The sequence below is a fragment of the Hyperolius riggenbachi genome, unplaced genomic scaffold (assembly GCF_040937935.1).
Source record: "Hyperolius riggenbachi isolate aHypRig1 unplaced genomic scaffold, aHypRig1.pri scaffold_191, whole genome shotgun sequence".
In the NCBI taxonomy this organism is placed as follows: domain Eukaryota; kingdom Metazoa; phylum Chordata; class Amphibia; order Anura; family Hyperoliidae; genus Hyperolius; species Hyperolius riggenbachi.
The window spans coordinates 79,295-99,790 of record NW_027152402.1 but is presented as its reverse complement, the minus strand read 5'-3'; the positions used below and the strand labels follow the sequence as shown (position 1 = coordinate 99,790).

Genomic DNA, 20,496 nt, shown 5'->3' with positions numbered 1-20,496 from the left:
TGACAAGACAATATATATACTCTGTACAGCCCTGCGGAATGTCGGCGCTATATAAATACTAAATAATAATAACTTGTGTATAACCAGGATCTTGTGATTTCAAATGTGCATCCAGCTACAATCTCCTGCTTGGTAAATATAACAATCATAGCCACAATCACCTTCTCTAATGTCACTGTATGATCCTGTATAGTGTGATTCTTTAACTCTGCATGTAATATAGCAGTGATGGCTAACTTTGGCACTCCAGCTGTGACAAAACTACAAATCCCATCATGCCTCTGCCTCCCCGAGTTATGCTTAGAGCTGTCAAGAGTATTGCAAATCCTCATGGGACTTGTAGTTCCACCACAGCTGGAGTGCCAAGGTTAGCCACCACTGTAATATATGAAGTTTAACAAGAAATCTAGTGTTTCATTTTCCAGTTGGTTCAGTTTCTGGGTACTGACCTATAGAAATATATATATATATATATATATATATATATATATATATATATATATATATATATATATATATATATACTGTGTATAGACTAGATAGGTCTTTTGCCCATAGTTTGTCTATGTCCCACTCTGATTGCATGTTATTTGTTCCACTGTACAGCTATGAGACGATGAGTGGTGGAAAGTACATGGGCGAATTGGTCAGGCTGGTCTTGATGAAAATGGTGAATGAGAATTTGGCTTTTGGTGGAGAAGCTTCTGAAAAACTGAAGACAAGGGGAAGTTTTGAAACTCAATTTCTGTCACAGATAGAAGGGTAAGGGGATGTCCTTACACTCCGTGTGGTGTCGTTTTGCAATAATAAGAATAATAGATCATTATGCCAAGTTTAGTTCAACATTTAAAAAAGACCAAAGGAGCAAAAAAAAAATGCAACATGACAAATTAAACCAAATTGTAGTGTAGAAACTTCCATCTTTTTTGGCAGCTCCCTCATATTACTCAATGATGGACTGGCCTTCGACCATTAGTAGGGATGTGAAATGAGATGCTATTTAGTCCAAGTTCATGCAAATGTATGCAGCTTAGAAATAGATCAGGCAAAAGCAGAGACTTCTGCAAAAAAGGTTCACTTGATTCTTTAGGCTGCTTTCACAGTGGGACGTTACAGGCGCACGTTAGAGGACGTTACAGGCGCACGTTAGAGGACGTTACAGGCGCACGTTAGAGGACGTTACAGGCGCACGTTAGAGGACGTTACAGGCGCACGTTAGAGCAGCCTGTAACGCAGCCCACCACACAGTAATGAAAAATCAATGGGCTGTTCACAGTGCCCACGTTGCGTTACATTGTAACGCTGCATGTTCTGGGAAAGTGCAGCATGCTGTGCGTTATACTGGGCTTTAGCTGCGTTAGACTGCTTGCACATGCTCAGTGACTAGCCACATGACTAATTAATATTCACTGCACTGTGGTGAGGTAACCTGGACTCATAGTGTTGTCCAGATCATGAATGAATCGTTCATTTGATCCGGATCTTTTTGTGAGTCGAATCATCGCAATGAACGATTCGGTTCACAGTGGATGTCTGTCTGGAAGAAACAGGAATATACAGAATGTACAGTGCAGGGAATTTTTTTTTTATTAAATCAAAGCTTAAAGAGAATCTGTATTGTTAAAATCGCACAAAAGTAAACATACCAGTGCGTTAGGGGACATCTCCTATTACCCTCTGTCACAATTTCGCCGCTCCCCGCCGCATTAAAAGTGGTTAAAAACAGTTTTAAAAAGTTTGTTTATAAACAAACAAAATGACCACCAAAACAGGAAGTAGGTTGATGTACAGTATGTCCACACATAGAAAATACATTCATACACAAGCAGGCTGTATACACCCTTCCTTTTGAATCTCAAGAGATCATTTGTGTGTTTCTTTCCCCCTGCATCTCTCATGCACTGAAGTTTCAGGCTGCTCTTTTCTTCCTGCAAACAGCTTTGCCCTTGTCTGAATTTCCTCAGTATGTGAAAGCCCAGCCAGCTCAGAGGACGATTTATCCAGCTTGTAAAAGATAAGAGAGAAGAGAGAAGCTGCTCTAATCTAAATAATACACAGGCAGTGTGCATAGAGGGGCCTGGAAGGGGGAGTTCATAGCAGAACCACAACACTGAAGAACTTGGCAGCCTTCCAGACACAGGCCGACAAGTCTGACAAGAGAGAGATAAGTTGATTTATTACAGAGACTGTGATAGCAGAAAGTGCTGCAGTAAGCCAGAACACATTAGAATAGCTTTTGGAACTTGTAGGATGATAAAAAAACAGGATGCAATTTTTGTTAAGGAGTCTCTTTAAAGTAGCATACGGTGAAATAAATAAAGTAAAAGTATGCCAATACATCTGACATAACTTATACAGCATACAACATCTATATATATAAAATCGGATGTATGTGTGTGTGTGTGTATGTGTGTATGTGCCACGATCACGCGAAAACGGCTTGACCGATTTGAACGAAACTTGGTACACAGATCCCTTACTACCTGGGATGATATGTTCTGGGGGTCTCGCGGCCCCCCTGCACACCTGGGCGGAGCTACAAACAACAAATCAGATTCCACCCATCCAAGTCAATGGAAAAAATGTAAAAGGCTGCCATTCTCACAGTAATCAAGCCACAGTCCCCACACTTTGCACAGGTGGTCACTTGGTGACCGAGGTTACAAATCCAGGAAAAGTGGGCGGAGCATAAAACAGCCAATCAAATTTCAGCCGTTCATTTTAAATGGGAAAATGTAAACTGCAGCCATTCTTAGACTGTTAATCGTAGGGTTCTCAAACTTGCCACAGTTGGTCACTGGGTGAATGAGATTAAGATTCAAGAAAGTGGGTGGAGCCTACAACAGCCAATCAAAATTCACCTATTGATTTTCAAGGGGAATATTTAAACTGCTGCTATTCAATGGCAGAGGCTTCAAACTTGCTACAGTCGGTCATTGGGTGACTGGGGTCAAAGTTCACTAAAGGGGCGGGGCCACATACAGCCAATCAGATTTCCTTGGTGGATAAACTGCTTCCATTCACACATTTTTGATGCCTGGAACCTGAAAGCTCACAAACTTGGTCATTGAGTGACTGTGTGTCAAGGTTATGAAAAGTGGGCGGAGCCAAAACAACTTTTACTGGGAAAATATAAACGGCAGCCATTCTTACACCGTTAATGGCAGGGTTCTCAAACTTTGCACAGTTGGTCATTGGGTCACAGATTAAGATTTTGGAAGGTGGGTGGAGCCTAAAACAGCCAATAAAAATTACCCTTTTGATTTTCAAAGGGAATATTTCATCTGCTACCATTCTCTTATACTGTGAAAAGCAGATGCCTCAAACCCGGTACAGTTGGTCACAGGGTGACTAGGGTCCAAATTCAGGAAGAGGGCGGAGCAACAAACAGCCAAATTTGTTTATTTTTCAATGGGAATATACAAAGTATTGATACCAAGGATCCCAAAGCTGATAAACTTGATAATTGAGTGACTGTATGTCAAGGTTAGAAAAAGTGGCCGGTGCCAACAACTTCATTTTTTACATTGCAGGGTTCCCAAACTTTACACAATTGGACACTGGGTGACTGGGATGAATATTCAGAAATGTGGGTGGAGCCTACAACAGCCAATCAAAATGTACCTATTAATTTTCAAGGGGAATATTCACATTGCTACCATTCTTACACTGTTAGTGGCAGAGGCCTCAAACCTGATATAGTCAGTCATTGGATGACTGGGGTCCAAATTCACTAAAGGGGTGGAGCCACAAACAGCCAATCAGATTTGCTAGATTGATTTCAGCCATTCTGTTATTGCCAGGGTTCTCAAACATGACACAGTTGGCCACTGGGTGACTGTGACTAATATTCAGAAAAGTGGGTGGAGCCTACAGCAGCCAATCAAAATTCACCTTTTGATTTTCAAGGGGAATATTTACTTTGCTGCCATTCATGCACTCTTAATGGCAGAGGCCTAACATCTGCTACAGTCAGTCACTGGGAGACTGAAATTTAAATTCTGAAGGGAGCGGGCCAAAAACAGTTAATCAGATTTGTTTAATTTCAATGGTAAAATGCAACTTATTGATGCCAAAGACCCCAAAGCTCATAAACTTGGTCATTAAGTGACTGTATGTCAAAATTAGAAATAGTGGGCAGAGCCAAAAACAACTAACTTTTTACATGGGGAAATGTAAACTGCAGCTTTTCTTACACTGTTAATGGCAGGGTTCTCAAACGTCACACAGTTGGTCACTGGGTGACTAGGATTAATATTCGGAAAAGTAGGTGGAGCCTACAAGAGCCAATCAAAATTCACCTATTGATTTTCAAGGGGAATATTGAAACTGCAGCCATTCTCACACTGTTAATAGCAGAGGCCTCAAACCTGCTACAGTCGGTCGTTAAGTGTTTGGGGTTCAAATTCAGTAAAGGGGCGGAGCCAGAAACAGCCAGATTTCTTTGCTGGATAAACTGCTTCCATTAGCACAATTTTGATGCCAGGAACCCAAAAGCTCACAAACTTGGTCATTGAGTAGTGCCTGTGTGTCAAGGTTACAAAAAGTGGGTGGAGTTAAAAACAGATTTTTCTGGGAAATTGTAAACTGCAGCCCTTCTTCACTGTTAATGGCAGGGTTCTCAAACTTAGCATAGCTGGTTACTGGGTGACTGGGATTAATAATCAGAAAAGTGGGTGGTGCCTAAAAATGCCAATTAAAAATCACATGTCGCTTTTCAAGGAGAATATTAAAATTGCTGCCATTCTTGCACTGTTAATGGCACAAGCCTAAAACCTGGTACAGTTGGTCATTGGGTCACTGAGGTTCAAATTCAGAAAAGGGGACAGAGCCACAAACAGTGAATCAGATTTGTTTCATTTCATGGGAAAATACAAATTATTGATGCCAAGGACCCCAAAACTCACAAACTTGGGCATTGAGTAGTGACTTTGGCCTCAATTCACTAAGCTTTATCAAACACTTTATCGAACGTTTGATAATTATCCTCATGAGTAAAATATAATTTTGAATTCACTAAGGTGTTATAGATTTATCAAATGTTTTATCCATAAAATGTTCAATAAATCTATAACACTTTAGTGAATTCAAAATTAGATTTTACTCATGAGGTAAATTATCAAACGTTCGATAAAGTGTTTGATAAAGCTTAGTGAATTGAGGCCTTTGTGTCCAGGTTACAAAAAGTGGGCGGAGCCAAAAACAAATGTCACTGGGAAAGTGTAAACTGCAGCCCTTCTTACACTGTTTATTTTAGGGTTCCCAATCTTTGCCCAGATGGTCACTGAGTGACTGAGATATTCAGGGAAGTGGGTGGAGCCTATAATAGCCAATCAAAATTCACCTGTTGATTTTAAAGTGGAATATTTTAATTGCTGCCATTTTTACACTGTTAATAGCAGATGCCTCAAACCTGCTACAGTTGGTCATTGGGTGACTGGGGTTCAAATGCTGGAGAGGGGTGGAGCCACAAACAGCCTATCTGATTTGTTTAATTTCTATGGGAATATACAAATTATTGATGCCAAGGACTCCAAAGCTCACAAACTTGGTCTATTGAGTGTTTGTGTGTTAGGGTTAGAAAGTGGGCGGAGCCAACACCAGTCAAATACATACCCGGGCAATGCTGGGTCATCAGTGGGTGGAGACAAATACACATTTCACTGGGAAAATGTACACTGCAGCCATCCTGTTAATGGCAGGGTTTTTAAACTTTGCACAGTTGGTCACTGGGTGACTGAGATTAATATTCAGAAAAGTGGGTGGAGCCTACAAAAGTGAATCAAACTTCACCTGTTGCTTTTCAAGGGGAATATTTAATTGCTACAATTATTGAACTGTTAATGGCACAGGCCTCAAACCTGGTACAGTTGGTTATTGGGTGACTGGGGTTCAAATTCAGAAAAAGGGGTGGAGCCACACACACCCAATCAGATTTGTTTCAGTTCAATGCAGATTATTGATACCAAAGACCGCAAAGCTCACAAACTTGGTCAGTGAGTAATTGTGTGATAGGGTTAGAAAAAGTAGGCGGAGCCAACACCAGCCAAATACATACCCGGGCAACGCCGGGCAATCAGCTAGTAATAAATAAAATTAAAAGTATGCAATTCAACAAGAATAAAGAACCAAGGAACAAGTTCGTTCCAACATATAATATAGCAATAATATGCCATAAGTCTAGCACATTCTTCATCTGAAATAGCATAAAATGAAGAAATAAGATACAATATAACAAGCACAAGAAACCTTAGATACAATCTGTTCCATTCATGAAACATAGAATATACCTAACAGGCTGATGAGGAAACATCACCCACACGCATTCATACCGACAAGACAACCAGATGAAAAGCAAATAAATACACATAACACCGACCACCACCCAAAAGACGCAAGACAACACCTACATTACAACACTCAAACAACAACAACAACAACAACAACAAAAAAACATATAACATACACCACCCCCAAAAAAGTGAAGCACAACATACACACCTCATTTACACTAAGCGGGACTTTTACGCCCGAGGATATTACAATAGCAACTAAACACAAGACTGAAGACAAAACACAAGACTAGACGAGAGGGAAAAAAAAAAATATTAAACCCACGGACAAGACAAAAACCTCACCTACAAGTAAGAAAGAAGCACAAAGGGATACTCCCCCTTGTGCCTGCGACCAGACTTCAAAAATAATGCAAAAAGGACAAAATCTACCGTGTAAAGAAGAAGAAGATAGACAAAGCTCACACCCAGGAGAGGAGTCCACCAGTTCAAGGAGGCTTGATGTTCTGCCATGCCAGAACCCAAGCTCCTCTCCCCAGCTTCTTCTTCTCCAAGTACCGAATGGTCCCCACCTCACCCAGAATGCTGTTCACCACCACCTGGACGGGCAAGTCTTTTTTCCTAATAGCTAAGTCACAACGTGCCAACCACAAGTGTCTCCTAACCATTAAACTGACTATGTATAATGTGCACAAATCATAACCCTGGCGAAGATTGAAAGCTCCATAGGCCCACTCAGCAAGCATAACTAAGATGCGCCAGGAATGGGATATTCAGAGCCCTCCCCACCTGTTTGTATACCTCCACGTTGAAGGGGCATGACATCAGAAAGTGGTCCATGTCCTCCTCAACAGTGCACCCCTGTCGAGGACAGACACGCTCCACCACATCCCGACACTTCATGTTCCCTCCAACGTAAAGCTTGCCCTGGAATGTAAGCCAGGCGATGTCCCCCAATTTGTTTGGAACCCGCGGCGAATTAAGCAAACGCAAGCCCCCCTTCAAAATTGTGCCTGTGCCTCAAGGCCAGTGAGTCAGGAAAGTAGGAGTCCACCAACCTAGCCGACAGGACTTTCCTGTCGACCGATCTGATGTCCTCCACCGTCAATCCCCACTGCAGCAGTTTCTTCATACAAGGTAAGATATAGGCCGGAAGATAGCCGTGACGTGCTCTCAAATTTTTCACCGGGCCACCGCTCTTCCATTCTCTAAGGAAAGGCTCGCACCAGGTCTGGAAGATACCTACCCAACTAGGCGGGTTCTCCATCAACAAACTACCAAGATTGTACTTAATAAAAATAAAGGAGAAGAAAACAATCGGGTTGACCATACCTAGGCCACCCTCCCGCATAGTTTTGTAAGTAATGCTTCTGGGCACATGGTTTAGCGTGTTTCCCCACAACATCAGGAAAAACAGGCCATTGACCCTGGTGTACAGAGATGCTGGCAAAATAGCAACATAGCTGACATACAACATTATTGGCACCAGATAGGTCTTGATCAAGTCAATCCTTTCCCTAAAGGTCAAACTCCAACCTTTCCAGCGAGCTACTTTTGTGCTGACATCAGATAGTTTGCGTTCCCAATTTCGTAGGCCATAATCACCTGGGCAGAATTTGATGCCAAGGATCTTAATTTCCTCTTGAGGCACGGGAAAGGATCCGGGAAGTCTAAAGCCTAGGTTCTCAACATGCGGTACGCGTACCCCAGGGGGTACTTCTGATGGGTCCAGGGGGTACTTGGGCTTGATATACTTAAAGGGACTCCGAGCAGTGCAGAAACTATGGAAAGATGCATATCATTTTAAAGCTCTCTTTCTCCTCTTTCCAATGATATATAAACCACCGCCCTACGCCTTTCAGTTTTCGCTGTTTTCGCGATTTAAATTGCCGTGGCCGCGATTTTAATCGCAAAAATAGAGAAAACTAAAAGGCGTAGGGCCGAGGTTTAGGTGTCACCAGAAAGAGGAGAACGAGAGCTTTAAAATGATATCCATCTTTCCATAGTTACATTGTATTACACAGGGCGACTTTTTCTGCTGAATGGAGCTGCTGACTTTGAGAAAAAGTCGCCCTGTGTAATACAATGTAACTATGGAAAGATGGATATCATTTTAAAGCTCTCTTTCTCCTCTTTCTGGCGACCCCTAAATCGTCGCCCTACGCCTTTTCGTTTTCTATATTTTCACGATCGAAATCACGACCGCGGCAATTTTTAATTGCGAAAATAGCGAAAACTAAAAGGTGTAGGGTGGCAGTTTATATATCATTGGAAGGAGGAGAAAGAGAGCTTTAAAATGATATGCATCTTTCCATAGTTTTTGCACTGCTCGGTGTCCCTTCAACCAAGAATAACAAATTTACAGATTTAGAAAATTATAATTCTTATTTAAACAGCATCAAATTAGTATTTTAGCAAATTAAAAGCAATAATAAATGCTTGCACATTGTTTAGAACCAATTATCATGTACTACGATTAAATATATATTTGTCAAGGGGTACTTGTGATCATGTTTACTATGATAGGGGTACTCGATGAGTACAGGGTTTTAAAAGGGGTACACACTTATAAAATGTTGAGAATCACTGGTCTAAAGGACTCTTCAACTTTACCCATCTAGAAAGTTTCACACTTATCCGGATTGATTTTTGAACCAGATGCCAATGAGTACCTGGAGATCTCTTCGGCAACCACCAACGCCTCCTCCGCCTTCGAGACCACCACAGTGACATCATCGGCATACGCCACCACCTTTAGAGATGAGCCACCTGAGATGCCCACCGGAACCCCACCGAGCATGCTGACTGCCTCATGGAGGGCGGTAACTGGCCCCCAGCAAGGCAATTGTTAAACACGGCAGCCAATTGAGGGGCTAAGATGGACTTGAAGGCCTTGTAAAACTCAGCCGTTAGTCCATCCGGACCCGGGGTCTTTTTAGGCGCAAGGCCACCAATGGCTCTCACTACTTCTTCTGCAGTGATCTCAGTTGTCAAATCTATGGCAGAAACATCAACATCACCCAGACCTGGTACGGAAGCCAAGAAATCTTCCATCCTCGTCTGGTCAAGTGGCTTCTCCCTAAGCAAGTCAGCATAAAACTCTCTAGCGATGGCCAAGATCTCCGACCTGGACTTTGCCAGAGACCCCGAACCATCCCTGAGACCACGGACCGTCTTAAGTGCCGAGCTTTGTTTGAAACTCTGGTAAGGATCAGGCGAGTGGTATTTACCGTGATCCCTTTCCAGAGTCAAAGAAGCCAGCCGGTCGTATTGCTGTTGCTTAAGGCGAAGTTTGACCTCAGAGATCTCCCCCGGATCTCCGCCCTCAGAGACGAGAGCAGTCAACCTCTCCCTTAGATGCTGGTAAGCGAGATTTCTACCAACACTCCTACGGATCGCTAGACCCTTGAAAAATCTGGCAACACGTTTTTTGACTTCTTCCCACCACTCAGACCTATTATCAAAGCAGTCCAGGATAGAGACCTGTGCATGAAAAAACTCCCTGAAGGATTGTCTCACCTCATCTTCCAGCATCAGGGACGAATTCATCCTCCACATACCCCTACCCCTAGGAGGAGCATCCGAAGCATTCAAGCCCACCAACAGAATAAGGTGATCAGAGAACTCCACCGCCAACAACTTGGGAGTTGAACTGATGAGGCCCTCCGAAACAAAAAACCTATCTATCCTAGACCTACTACTACCTCTATAAAAGGTGAACCCCGTGAGATCCGGTGAATGGCGAACGTGCACGTCCACCAGATCAGCCTCAACAACTAATTTAGCTAAAAACTTACTATCAACACCTATCCGGACCTGGGCCCTTGCCCTGTCCATGGCCCTAGTGATGGTGTTAAAATCACCACCCAGGATCACAGGATAGGCTGAAAAAAGGAATGGCCTGACCTGCGTGAAGAGGCGCTTTCTCTCCCCCTTAGACTTGGGGTCGGCATAGATGTTAATTAGCCAGAGATCCTGCCCCCTCACGCAGACGTCTAAGACCTGACACCTACCCATCTCCACCTCAATAATTCGTCGGCAAGTTACCATGTCGGCCCTAAAGAGGACCGCCACACCACTACCAGGCTCTCCTGCAAGAGACCAAAAACTTGGACCGGACACCCAGTCCCTCTCAGCCAACCAGAGGTCAGCCATAGAGGTGAGCCTGGTCTCCTGCAGGAAGAAAGCATCAACCTCAAGGGCAGCCAAAGTCGAAAAAGCCAATTTTCGAGCTCTGGTCATTTTAATGCTGGCAACGTTGATCGTTGCCAACATGAGTGGTGGGTGAACCGCCATCAGAATGATTAGGGTTTCCCTGTATGCTTCCTTGAACAAGAAACAAAAACTGAAGAAAAAAGACGACATTTACAAAAAGGAAAAGACAAACACAAAGCTACAATGCCTCCCCACCAGCATCAGGACTCCCAACCGCCATCTCTTCCTCCTCTGAAGCGAGGGGAGAGTTGGCCAGGACTTCAAACCTATTGGATAGGCTAAGATCTACCTTGTCCTTTTGCCTCCTCTGTGTAATGGCCAATCTCTTGGCCTCCATTTTTTCCTCAGGGGGGGCCTTGGACAAGGACTTAGCACTACTGGCCTTTTTTTTCTTTGTCTTAAAGCGCTGTTCTAGGTACTCCCTCTCTTCTAGTGATAAGTGCTCCCGCTTCCACGGGGCAAAGGCAGCCCCTGTTGGACTGGGGGCAGAAAAGGAGAAAGCCGCAGACAACGGGCCAACAGGAGGAAAGGCAGCCCTACTGCCAGAAGGGGAAGGGAAAGGAGGGTCAGGAGGAGGGAGAGGGGGCACAACTGGAACGGAAGGGGCAGGGGCAGGAGGGGGCAAAACTGAAGCAGGAGGGGCAGGAGTGGGAAGGGGCAACACTGAAGCAGGAGGGGCCGGAGCGGGAGGGGGCAGAACTGAAACAGGAGGGGCCGGAGCGGGAGGGGACAAAACAGTAGCACGAGGGGCAGGAGCAGGGGGGGCAGGAGGAGGAGGGAGAGGGACAATGGCAGAGGGGATGGGTGCAGGAGGATTTCTCCTCCTGGGAGCAGGTTGAGGGGCAGGAGGGTTTGTTATAGGAACAGGGGGGAGAGGTTTGAGAGTGAGACCCCCACCCCTCCTATTCCTTTCAGGCCTAGGTCGCTGCTCCTTGGGAGGAGAGTCACCACCACCACGAGCAGCATCCCGGAGGAAGGCCGATGACCCGGGCCCAGACTGCCCCACAGGGGCCATGCTGGCTGGAGGAGAAACAGGGGAAGGGACTACAGAGGACGGGTTAACAGCAGACTCTGACACATTAGGAGCTAAGACAGGCTGGACAGAAACACTGGGAGCCGACACAGAGACATCCTGATTCTCCTCCATACCGGCCAACATGTCCCTTTTCAGATCCGAGGGCATCGCGGCCCAGGAGACCGGGCACTCTGTGTAGGGGTGCCCAAATTCAAAACAAAAGTTGCACTTTATGCGCCTACAGGATGAGGTAGAGTGCCCGAACTCCTGGCACCGACCGCACCTCGGATCTGGGCAACCACTGGCAAGATGTCCCCGCTTGCCACATCTATTGCAGGTCCTGGGTTGGCCCGGGTAGAACGTAATTACTTTATCCCGCCCTATAAGGGCGGAACGGGGAACATGGGTGACGACGACCCCCTCCTTAACATGGAGTTTGATCGCCACCTCATATTCCCCCCACTAGATCCCGAGCTCGTCCAGGACCCTATGTGGCGGGGACACAATGTCAGCGTAATGCTGGACCCAGGTCATCAGGTCCCGTACCGGAATACTCTCGTTTTGCACCACGATGTGTGCCTTCCTCTCCAGCAACTGCCTTGAGAGAGGGATGACCTGAAAGCCGTGCCATTCCCCTCCTACCGACTCCTTTAACCTCTCTTCTAAGAAGGCTTCCATGCCGTGCTGGGGGAGGAAGGACACATCATAGTACTGTGGGGGGTCCCCTGGAGCCAGAATCTCGAAAAGATCCGCGGGCCTAACCCCCAGGCCGAGCAAATACTGGACGAATGCCTTCTTAGAAGGAATCGCCGATGTGTGCTCCCACTTTAGTCGCACAACATTTCTTCGGCCTGGGGTATAGGCCTCCGATTCTGTCTCCAGGGGAGCCAAGACTCTCCTCCCTGGAGCAGGACCTCTTGCAGCCTTGGAATATGAAACCGGTTTGGCCAAGGTAGTACCCCGAGCCGAAGCCGCCAGAGGAGCGAGGGCCCCCGGGTTCGCAGCAGGACCCAGAGCTGGAAAGCCCACCCTTACCACGCTCTCAAGCTCCGGCGGCTCTGGCTCAGTAGTAGCACCCCCAGCAGCCCCCGCACCAGCATCAACAACACTCACGGTCTTGTTACCAACATCATTACCATCCACGGTGGAAACGGGGGGAGGAGGGGGCCCGTATCTGGGGGCATTCGGCCCAAGCAAAAAAAGGGTCTCCATCCATTCCACGCGACCCTCAAAATTGTGCCTTTTAATTATATCGTTTTCTACTACAAACTTTTTCCCGTCTGCCCGGAACTCTAGTTGGAGCCCACAATTGGGGTCACCCATGCCCACCAGATACAAGCCACCATAATACCCCCCCGGTTCCACCATCAGGATGACCGCCTCATTGGAGTGGTCATCTATAATGATGAGCCTGTCCTTCTCCAGCCTGTAAGTAACATTGGCCGTCTTAAACTCAGTCACTAAGTTCTCCACGGCTACTGGAGGAGGCTCTAGGTGTTTCGTCTTTTTCTTCTTCTTTCTACTTTTTCCTTTCCCTTTCTCACTCCCACTCTCATCATCTGAGCAAAAATCTGAGAGAAGGTTTTTTTCAAACATTTTAGCAATCCCTGCAGGCATAACTCTCCTAGTCTGGACCTTCCCAGTGTCCACCAAAATATCCCCACCTTCAGATTCCTGACGGAAAGCAGGAGTTTTCCTGCTTCCTTTAACATCTTTATTTTTTACACCACTTCCCTGACGCCTATCCTCCCCAGAAGAGAGATCCGTCTCCTCTATCTCAGAAGGAGAAGCAGCGTTACTGCACGCCCTTCTTTTACCCCTTCCATCCTCGAACTCTAACTCAAGCCTTACAGCTTTACTGTATTTATTTCTACCCTTTTTTGCTCTTTTAGTGGATAAAGAAGAAATTGGTTTCTCACCATCCGATGATTCATGTCCATCAGTTCCATCATGATCCACAAGAGGGCCCTGGTTTTCTCCACCAGGCTCTGCAAGAAGATCCTGGGCCAATAATTCAAGTCTTGCATCGTCCTCCAGGCTTATAGCAGGGCTAGCAGGTCCAGGAGTCTCGGCCCCATCATAGATAGAAGAATTCCCATCAAAAAGTTCTTCTCCAGAAAGACTTGCCTCTAGACTTTGCTCCTTGGCCAGTTGCATACCTTCTCCTTTCAAAACTACATCCCTAGCAGACTCCAAAGGTTCCAGGACAGTTCCCTCACTATCCTTCACGCTTTCTGAGTCCACTCGTAGCCCCTCCTCCTCATCTGCATGTGTGTCAGCCTCCTTACCCTCCACTTCCGCCTCTGATTGCGGGCTTCCATCTCCATCCACGCAAATGGCCGTAACTATTTCAGGAAATCTGCCTGGCAACTGCACCTGTGCATTGGCTTTCAATTCTGCCTCCCCTTCAGGAATTCCGTCTCTATGCGTAGTAATGGCCGCGTTGGTGTCACCAAAAAGTCCGCTTGGCAGCTGCCCATGCGGCTTTCCGGCCGCGTGCGTCACCTCCGGCTGGCGAACCGGAAGTGACCGTGGCGTTTTCACCACGCCGATCTGGCTGCCAGCGCCATCTTGGATGGTATCCATTCCATCAGGTAAGCGTTCCCCTGAGCCCTGGGTGCACTCATCCTCCCCCAGCTTCACCCCAGACCCCACAGGAGCCACCGGTAGTGACCCCGATGCAGGCCCTGAGGTTCCACCAGGGGGGGAAATCCGTTCGGACACCCGGGGGGGGCCGTTACAGCCCCAGCCACACCACCACCTCCAGGTGACTTGGGGGGGGGGGGGGGTACAGCAACCATAGTTTGGGCACCGGCGGCACCCGCACCACTACCCCCAACCTCACCAAAGGCCCCAGCAGCATGTATGCCACCCAGACCCCCGGCAGCAGGGGCAGCAGCACAGGCACCCCCAGCACCCTCCCGGGCATCCACCACAGGGCTGGGTACTTGTTCCTCCTCACCTTTGATGGTAGTCATACTCCCCTCGGGCTGCATGGTTTTCACCCACGGGGTGGCCTCTTTGGACATGCTGTCACTCTCCACTATGATGCACTTATCCGTGTTGTCATCATCAGAATCCAGATCCGATATCGGCTGCAGCATTTTATTAAACTGCTTTTTGTGCATTGTCTGTTCAGACAGGGGACCGCCAATACTTTCCAGATAGGCCAGCCTTTTCTTCCTGTCTTTAATTTCAGCTTTCAAGCATATTAAAGTAGAATCAGTCTTTAGGAGCTCTGGCTTCCAGCTGAGCCCATGTCTGTACCTGATGCTTTTAAAGTTTTTCTCCAACTCCCCCAGGCTTTCAGAGAGCTCCTTCACCTCCTGGAACCAGGCCACCACCTTATCAGCATTCATCTCTCCTCCCCCCAGGTAAGGTGAAGTGACAGGGGGGGTATGAGCCGGCCGCTCCATGCCTGGAGCGACCGGTTAGAATAGGCAAGGCCCCTGCTAGGCCCAAGGCCTGGAGCAGGGACCTCAAGTTCACCACAAGCCCAAGAGGAAGCAGCAAAGTCGGCTACAAGCAATCCACAAGGAGACCTCCAGGAGCTCCTCACCACACAACCTCACAGTGCAGGGAAAGTCCTGTCCTGCTAGTCATTTCACCCCCAGTCTGCTTCCCTAGTAAAATGATTCAAATGATTTGGTTCAAAGATCCGGATCTTTTCAATGATCCGATTCGAATCATCCAAATCCTTAAAAAGATCCGGACTTCCCATCACTATCCTGGAGCGGCTGTTCTATCAGTATGGATAGAACAAAAACAGCGCACTAAGAGCCGCATAACGCGGCTCAATCTGACGTCCAACTTCAACACCACCATGCGTTGCGTTAGGGGCACGTTATGCGATCTTAACGTCCCCTAAAACGCAACGTCTTGGTGTGAAAGAGGCCTTAAATCATTTCATTTTTGAGCTGTAATCCAGTGAAATGTGGCGAAACATTAGACTTTCAGTGTGTGTGTATACCTTCACGCATATAGCTTTCTTCTACAGAAAAAAAAGTGTCTCTGAGGCCCCATCCACACCTAAAAACACAAACGCAAGTGTTTTGCGCTTTTGTGCGCTGTCTTTTCCCCTCCCGGCGCTTCACTGCGTGCTGCGATTTTGTAAAAAGCGCTTTTCTAAGCGCTTTTTCAGAGCGGTTTTTTAATTCACTCCCTGACGCAAGTCAGGAAGTTAACTCTTTGACCTGGAAAAGAATAAATACAATGTCTTTATTCTTAAAAACCTGAACGCAATCGCTGCACAAAGATTTAGTGAGCCTTTTGCGTTTTTTCCTATACCTTCCATTATAACAAAAAACGCCTCAAAATAGTACAGGCACCGCTTTGCTGAGCAGATCGGAAATGAACTGCTCAGCTGTGAGCTCTCTCATTGCACAAGCGTTTTGTGGGTGATTTTAAAAATCACCTGCACTTGAAAAAAGGCGGAAAACGACCTTTAGTGTGAACGGGCCGTTACACTGTTATCAGAGCAACCGTCTTAACCCCCTCATGCTATTGCCCCCTTCCCCTTTCTTTTCCCACTCTAGTTCTAGTTATTATTGATTTTTGTGCTGCTGTACACCATGGCGCTGTACAAACATGGGATACATAATAATACAGACAATGGTATACACCAATATATAAAATACAGAATGGATACAAAATACAGACAAGTCCAAAATCTGTCGGCTCTGTCAAATTTTAATTGGTTAATTTTTTTTCACTCGATAGGTCCTTTAATTCTAACTGTTAATCTCACATAAACCCTCATACTGCTCCCTCCCTTAAACTTCTGTGACTTCCCCCTAAAGGTGGCAACACACGATACAATAAAATGATCCGATTTTACAGCAATTCGATAAAAACGATCGTTATCTCTCGAAAAAATCGAAAGCTTTTTTTTTTCATTCGACTGAAAAATCCGGTCGGATTTTCAGTTTTTTTCTATTTAAATCGATCCAGAATGCCAGATATTTCTGTTCAATTTCTACTAAAGATTGTATGGTGTGTGTTGGATTGTTAGTGTATTAATATACACACCCTAGCAATTTTCTCAGAGTTTCCAATAATTTTTATCATAATTGAGGAAAAAATGAACATAGGTGTGTGGTACACTGGCCATATTTTTGAAATGTTACAGTCAGAAAAATTGATTGCAATTCTTAAAATGAACAGATAGTTTAAAAATTGTATGGTGTGTGGCCACCTTAAGCCTGATAATAAAGATACTGACCTGCAGGGAAGGTGAATTGCAGTAACTGCTTTAGTCGGACTCTGAGCTTAGTTAAACATCCAGATACCAACCCAACCGCAATCTCAGATCTGCACACGAGCTTCTTCTATCCTCTTCTACAATTACCTCCTCACATTCACAGGTACAAGACTTCTCACGTGCCTCACCCCTCCTCTGGAATGCCCTTCCACAACACATCCGCCACTCCCCCACCTTTGAAATCTTTAAGCGCTCCCTCAAAACCCACCTTTTCCGACAAGCATATTCTCTAGCTTAGGCCATGTAACCACTAATACACCTAATTACGCACTGCCTGTACATATACTGTATATCATTGTCTGTATCATTATGTATCCCTTGTTTGTTTTCTTACATTGTACAGCGCCACGGAATATGTTGGCGCTATATAAATAAATAATAATAATAAACATCGCTGGATCTAACTGCTTTGCCTTGAGCCTGCCGTAACCCCAACACTAAACTCAGCCCTCACTATAAATGAAAGGCCTTTGCGATTTACTGAAGACAAATAGCCCAATTCTTTGGCTCAGGGAAAATCTTCGTGCTGCTGAGAACTGGAATAAAGGCCGTCAATCGCTCTCCTCCTGACAGCCAGCGCAAGGTCAATGCGGGTTTTTTGTATTTATTGCCGTTTTTTTGCAGCAGAATAAAATTTATATCTGAGAAATGGGATTAGTGGGACTATTTCTGATATTTCTGCGAATGACAACTCTGACTGATGGAACCATTCATTCTGTGCACTTTGCTGATTGTGGTGGAGGAAGCATTTTTTTGCGTACGTACTTTGCTGATTATTACTTTGATAAAAATGTTCCTAAATGACAAGAATCATTTCCATCTCTTAGGGCTGGAACCCACTAGAGTGATTTTGAAATTAATCACATGGTGACATTTTTACTGCAGGTGATGTCTGTGGAAGGAGATGCTGCTTTTTTGGCAGTTGGAAACAGCTGCTTTTCCCACAATGCAACAAGGCTCCCACAGTGTGATGTCAGTACCTAGGTCCTGACATCACATTGTGGGAGGGGTTTCATCACAAAATCAGCCATACAGTCCCCCGATGATCCATTTGAAAAAAGGTAAAAGATTTCTCACGAGAAAGGCGATATCGGCTAGTGAATGGGATGAAGTTCAATCCTTGATTACAGTTCATCTTTAAAGGTGCGTACACACGCACTACAGAAGCCAACGATGGGTCCGCCGCACCCTCTCGCTGGGCAGACTTTCAGCAGACAGTAGTGTGTGTGAACACACTGTCGGCGGACTGAAAAGGCTGTTCCTGAACGATCCACTCAGGAACAGCCCATCCGGCTTATGGGATTCGTCACTGTTCCCGCAGACCAGGAAGTGCCGCCGCGCGTCTCTCAGCCACGCGCGGCACTAGTGGAAATGAGTCTAACAGCAATCAGTGTGCGATGGCAGGGGTGGTAGGGAGGGAGGGGCGCACTTTGGTGTCTCAGCCTTGGGAGCTGGAGGACCTAGTCCTGTGGTGTGTGTGTGGTTAGTGGTGTGTGTGTGTGTGTGTGTGTGTGTGCGTGCGTGCGTGCGTGCGTGCGTGCGTGCGTGCGTGCGTGCGTGTGTGTGTGTGTGTGTGTGTTTATCTGCTAGTCTTCCTGTTACAACTATTCCATATTGTAAATTACCCTTATTAGAAAAGGTTGTGGTAAAATGCTTTATTTACATCACATCACTGTGGAGAAGTCATTTTACACACACTGAAATTTGTATTAGATCTTTTTAGAATGAGTAAGGCTGGGTGCACACACAACATAACGTTAAAAAAGGCTGCATTTTGTCATGTTTTCATTTTAAGTTGTGTGCATTTTTCGGTGCGTTTCCGATTTTTAACGCAAATGCGTTTTTCAAGCGTTTTGCGTGCGTTTTAATGCATTTGCGGTTTGCAGGTACAAAACGCATGTGAGATTTGTATGCATATTTTATGCTGTTTAATATTTCCATTTATGCAAATTACTAAGAAGACAACAGGAAGCGGAAATACATCAGATATCTTTATTTTTTTAAAACAAAAAGCATCAAAAACGCATACATAACTTAATACATTGCGTTTCAATTTACTTTCATTATGTGCGTTTTTGATGCGTTCATGCATAATATCCAACAAAACTAGCGATTTTAAAAATGCTAAAGTACAAACGCACACCCATGCATTTTTTTTATGCGGCCCATGGTGCATAAGACGCAGCGGTTTGCGCAACGCTAGCGTTTTTGCTATGTGTGCACCTAGCCACATGGATACATCTTTCTGCTTTATTTGTGTATTGAACATGTTATGCTAATAATTATTTTATTTCTCTTCCATCAGACTATTTGCTGCACAGATGATCATCGGCCTGGAGTACATCCACTCCAAGGGTATAATCCACCGAGACATCAAGCCAAATAACATCCTTCTGGACGGAGTCGGGAATATAAAGATAGCTGACTTCGGCCTAGCAGCACAAAATGTGTTTCAGCACGACACGATTAAAGGATCACGTGAATGGGCCGTGTACTATATGGCCCCGGAGGTGTGCCTAGAGATGGACTACGGCCACACCATAGATTACTTCTCTATGGGAGTCGTGCTTTGTGAGATGGCATGCAACAAACACCCATTCATGGAGGATTGTTATGATGAAGAATCTGCCGTTAGACGCTCCATTTGTAACGATTTACCAGATTTCTCAGAGGTGATGGACCTCACGCTGGAAGACTTCCTAGAGAAGCTCCTGTGCAAAAAACAGAAAGACCGTAAAGAACTGGTGAAAAACCTGAGGAAAGAGCCGTTCCTCAGCCGCATAAACTGGAAAGCTGTGGAGTCCGGAGAGGCGCAGCCCCCATTCCAGAACTACCACAGGAAAAACCAAGCAAGACCATAACTGTGCTGGATATCACAAATCTGAGGCACAGAAGTCCCGCCAGATAGAAGCTGAACGCTTTAAGTCGTATATAATTTGCCAGTGAGGGTTGGTGAGTTGTTTTGGGACACATACCAGCTTCCACCATCTACTCACTTGGGCAACAGCATTATACTATTTACATAGTTATAATAAAATAATGAAATAAAAAATGTAACTTGTCTTTTTGTATTACATTCTGAGATTGTAATTTAATGTATACAAGATACAATTTAGCAACAACAAATGGAAGGGCAGCTCCCACCAATAAGGAGTAGCAGACACGCTTGTGGTCCTACATGTCTTTGCCCAAAGAGGAATGAAGTACCAGTGTCAGGGCAGCCATCAGGGGGGACAACTGACACTGCAGTGATGGGCCCAGGGCATCTGGGGTAACACAGGGGGATAAAAGAGGCACAGGGGGAACAGAGGCAGACAAAAGAGGCACAGGGAGAAAAGAGATGAGATGGGAACATGAGGTCACACAGAAGGACACAAAAGAGGCACAAACTGAGGTGAGACAGAGGTGGACAAAAGATGCACAGGAAGATAAGAGGGGGACAAAAGAGAATGGATAAAGGATAAGAACGGACCTACAAATCCCTATCTCATTTGTTAACCGGGGACTACCTGTATTTTGCTAGTATTTGGCTCCACCCACAACATGCCATGGTCACGCCCACTTTTTGCCGCATCACGCTGTGCATACTGCTTTCTTCAGTATCGGAGCCATGCACATTTTTTGCCGCAGCACACTTCACGCACAGACACCGGGGTGGGGTGGCTAGTGGGCAGGCACAGCAACCAGTGGGTGGGCCCAAAATTTCTGATGGC

At 45.7% G+C, this 20,496-nt stretch overlaps 1 protein-coding gene across 4 annotated transcripts in view; it reads left to right on the top strand.

The window, feature by feature from the left end:
- LOC137543730 (hexokinase HKDC1-like) overlaps positions 1-19,787 on the top strand; it is a 145,055-nt gene extending 125,268 nt beyond the window's left edge. For 3 of the 4 annotated variants that reach the window (XM_068264861.1, XM_068264860.1, XM_068264863.1), the window contains exons 5-6: positions 607-762; positions 19,089-19,787. In XM_068264861.1, coding sequence (XP_068120962.1) covers positions 607-762; positions 19,089-19,644 — 712 coding nt within the window. In that variant the 3' untranslated portion in view covers positions 19,645-19,787. The remainder of the gene's footprint in view (positions 1-606; positions 763-19,088) is intronic. The other variant, XM_068264862.1, reaches the window with a different exon arrangement.
- The last annotated feature ends 709 nt before the right edge of the window (positions 19,788-20,496 follow it).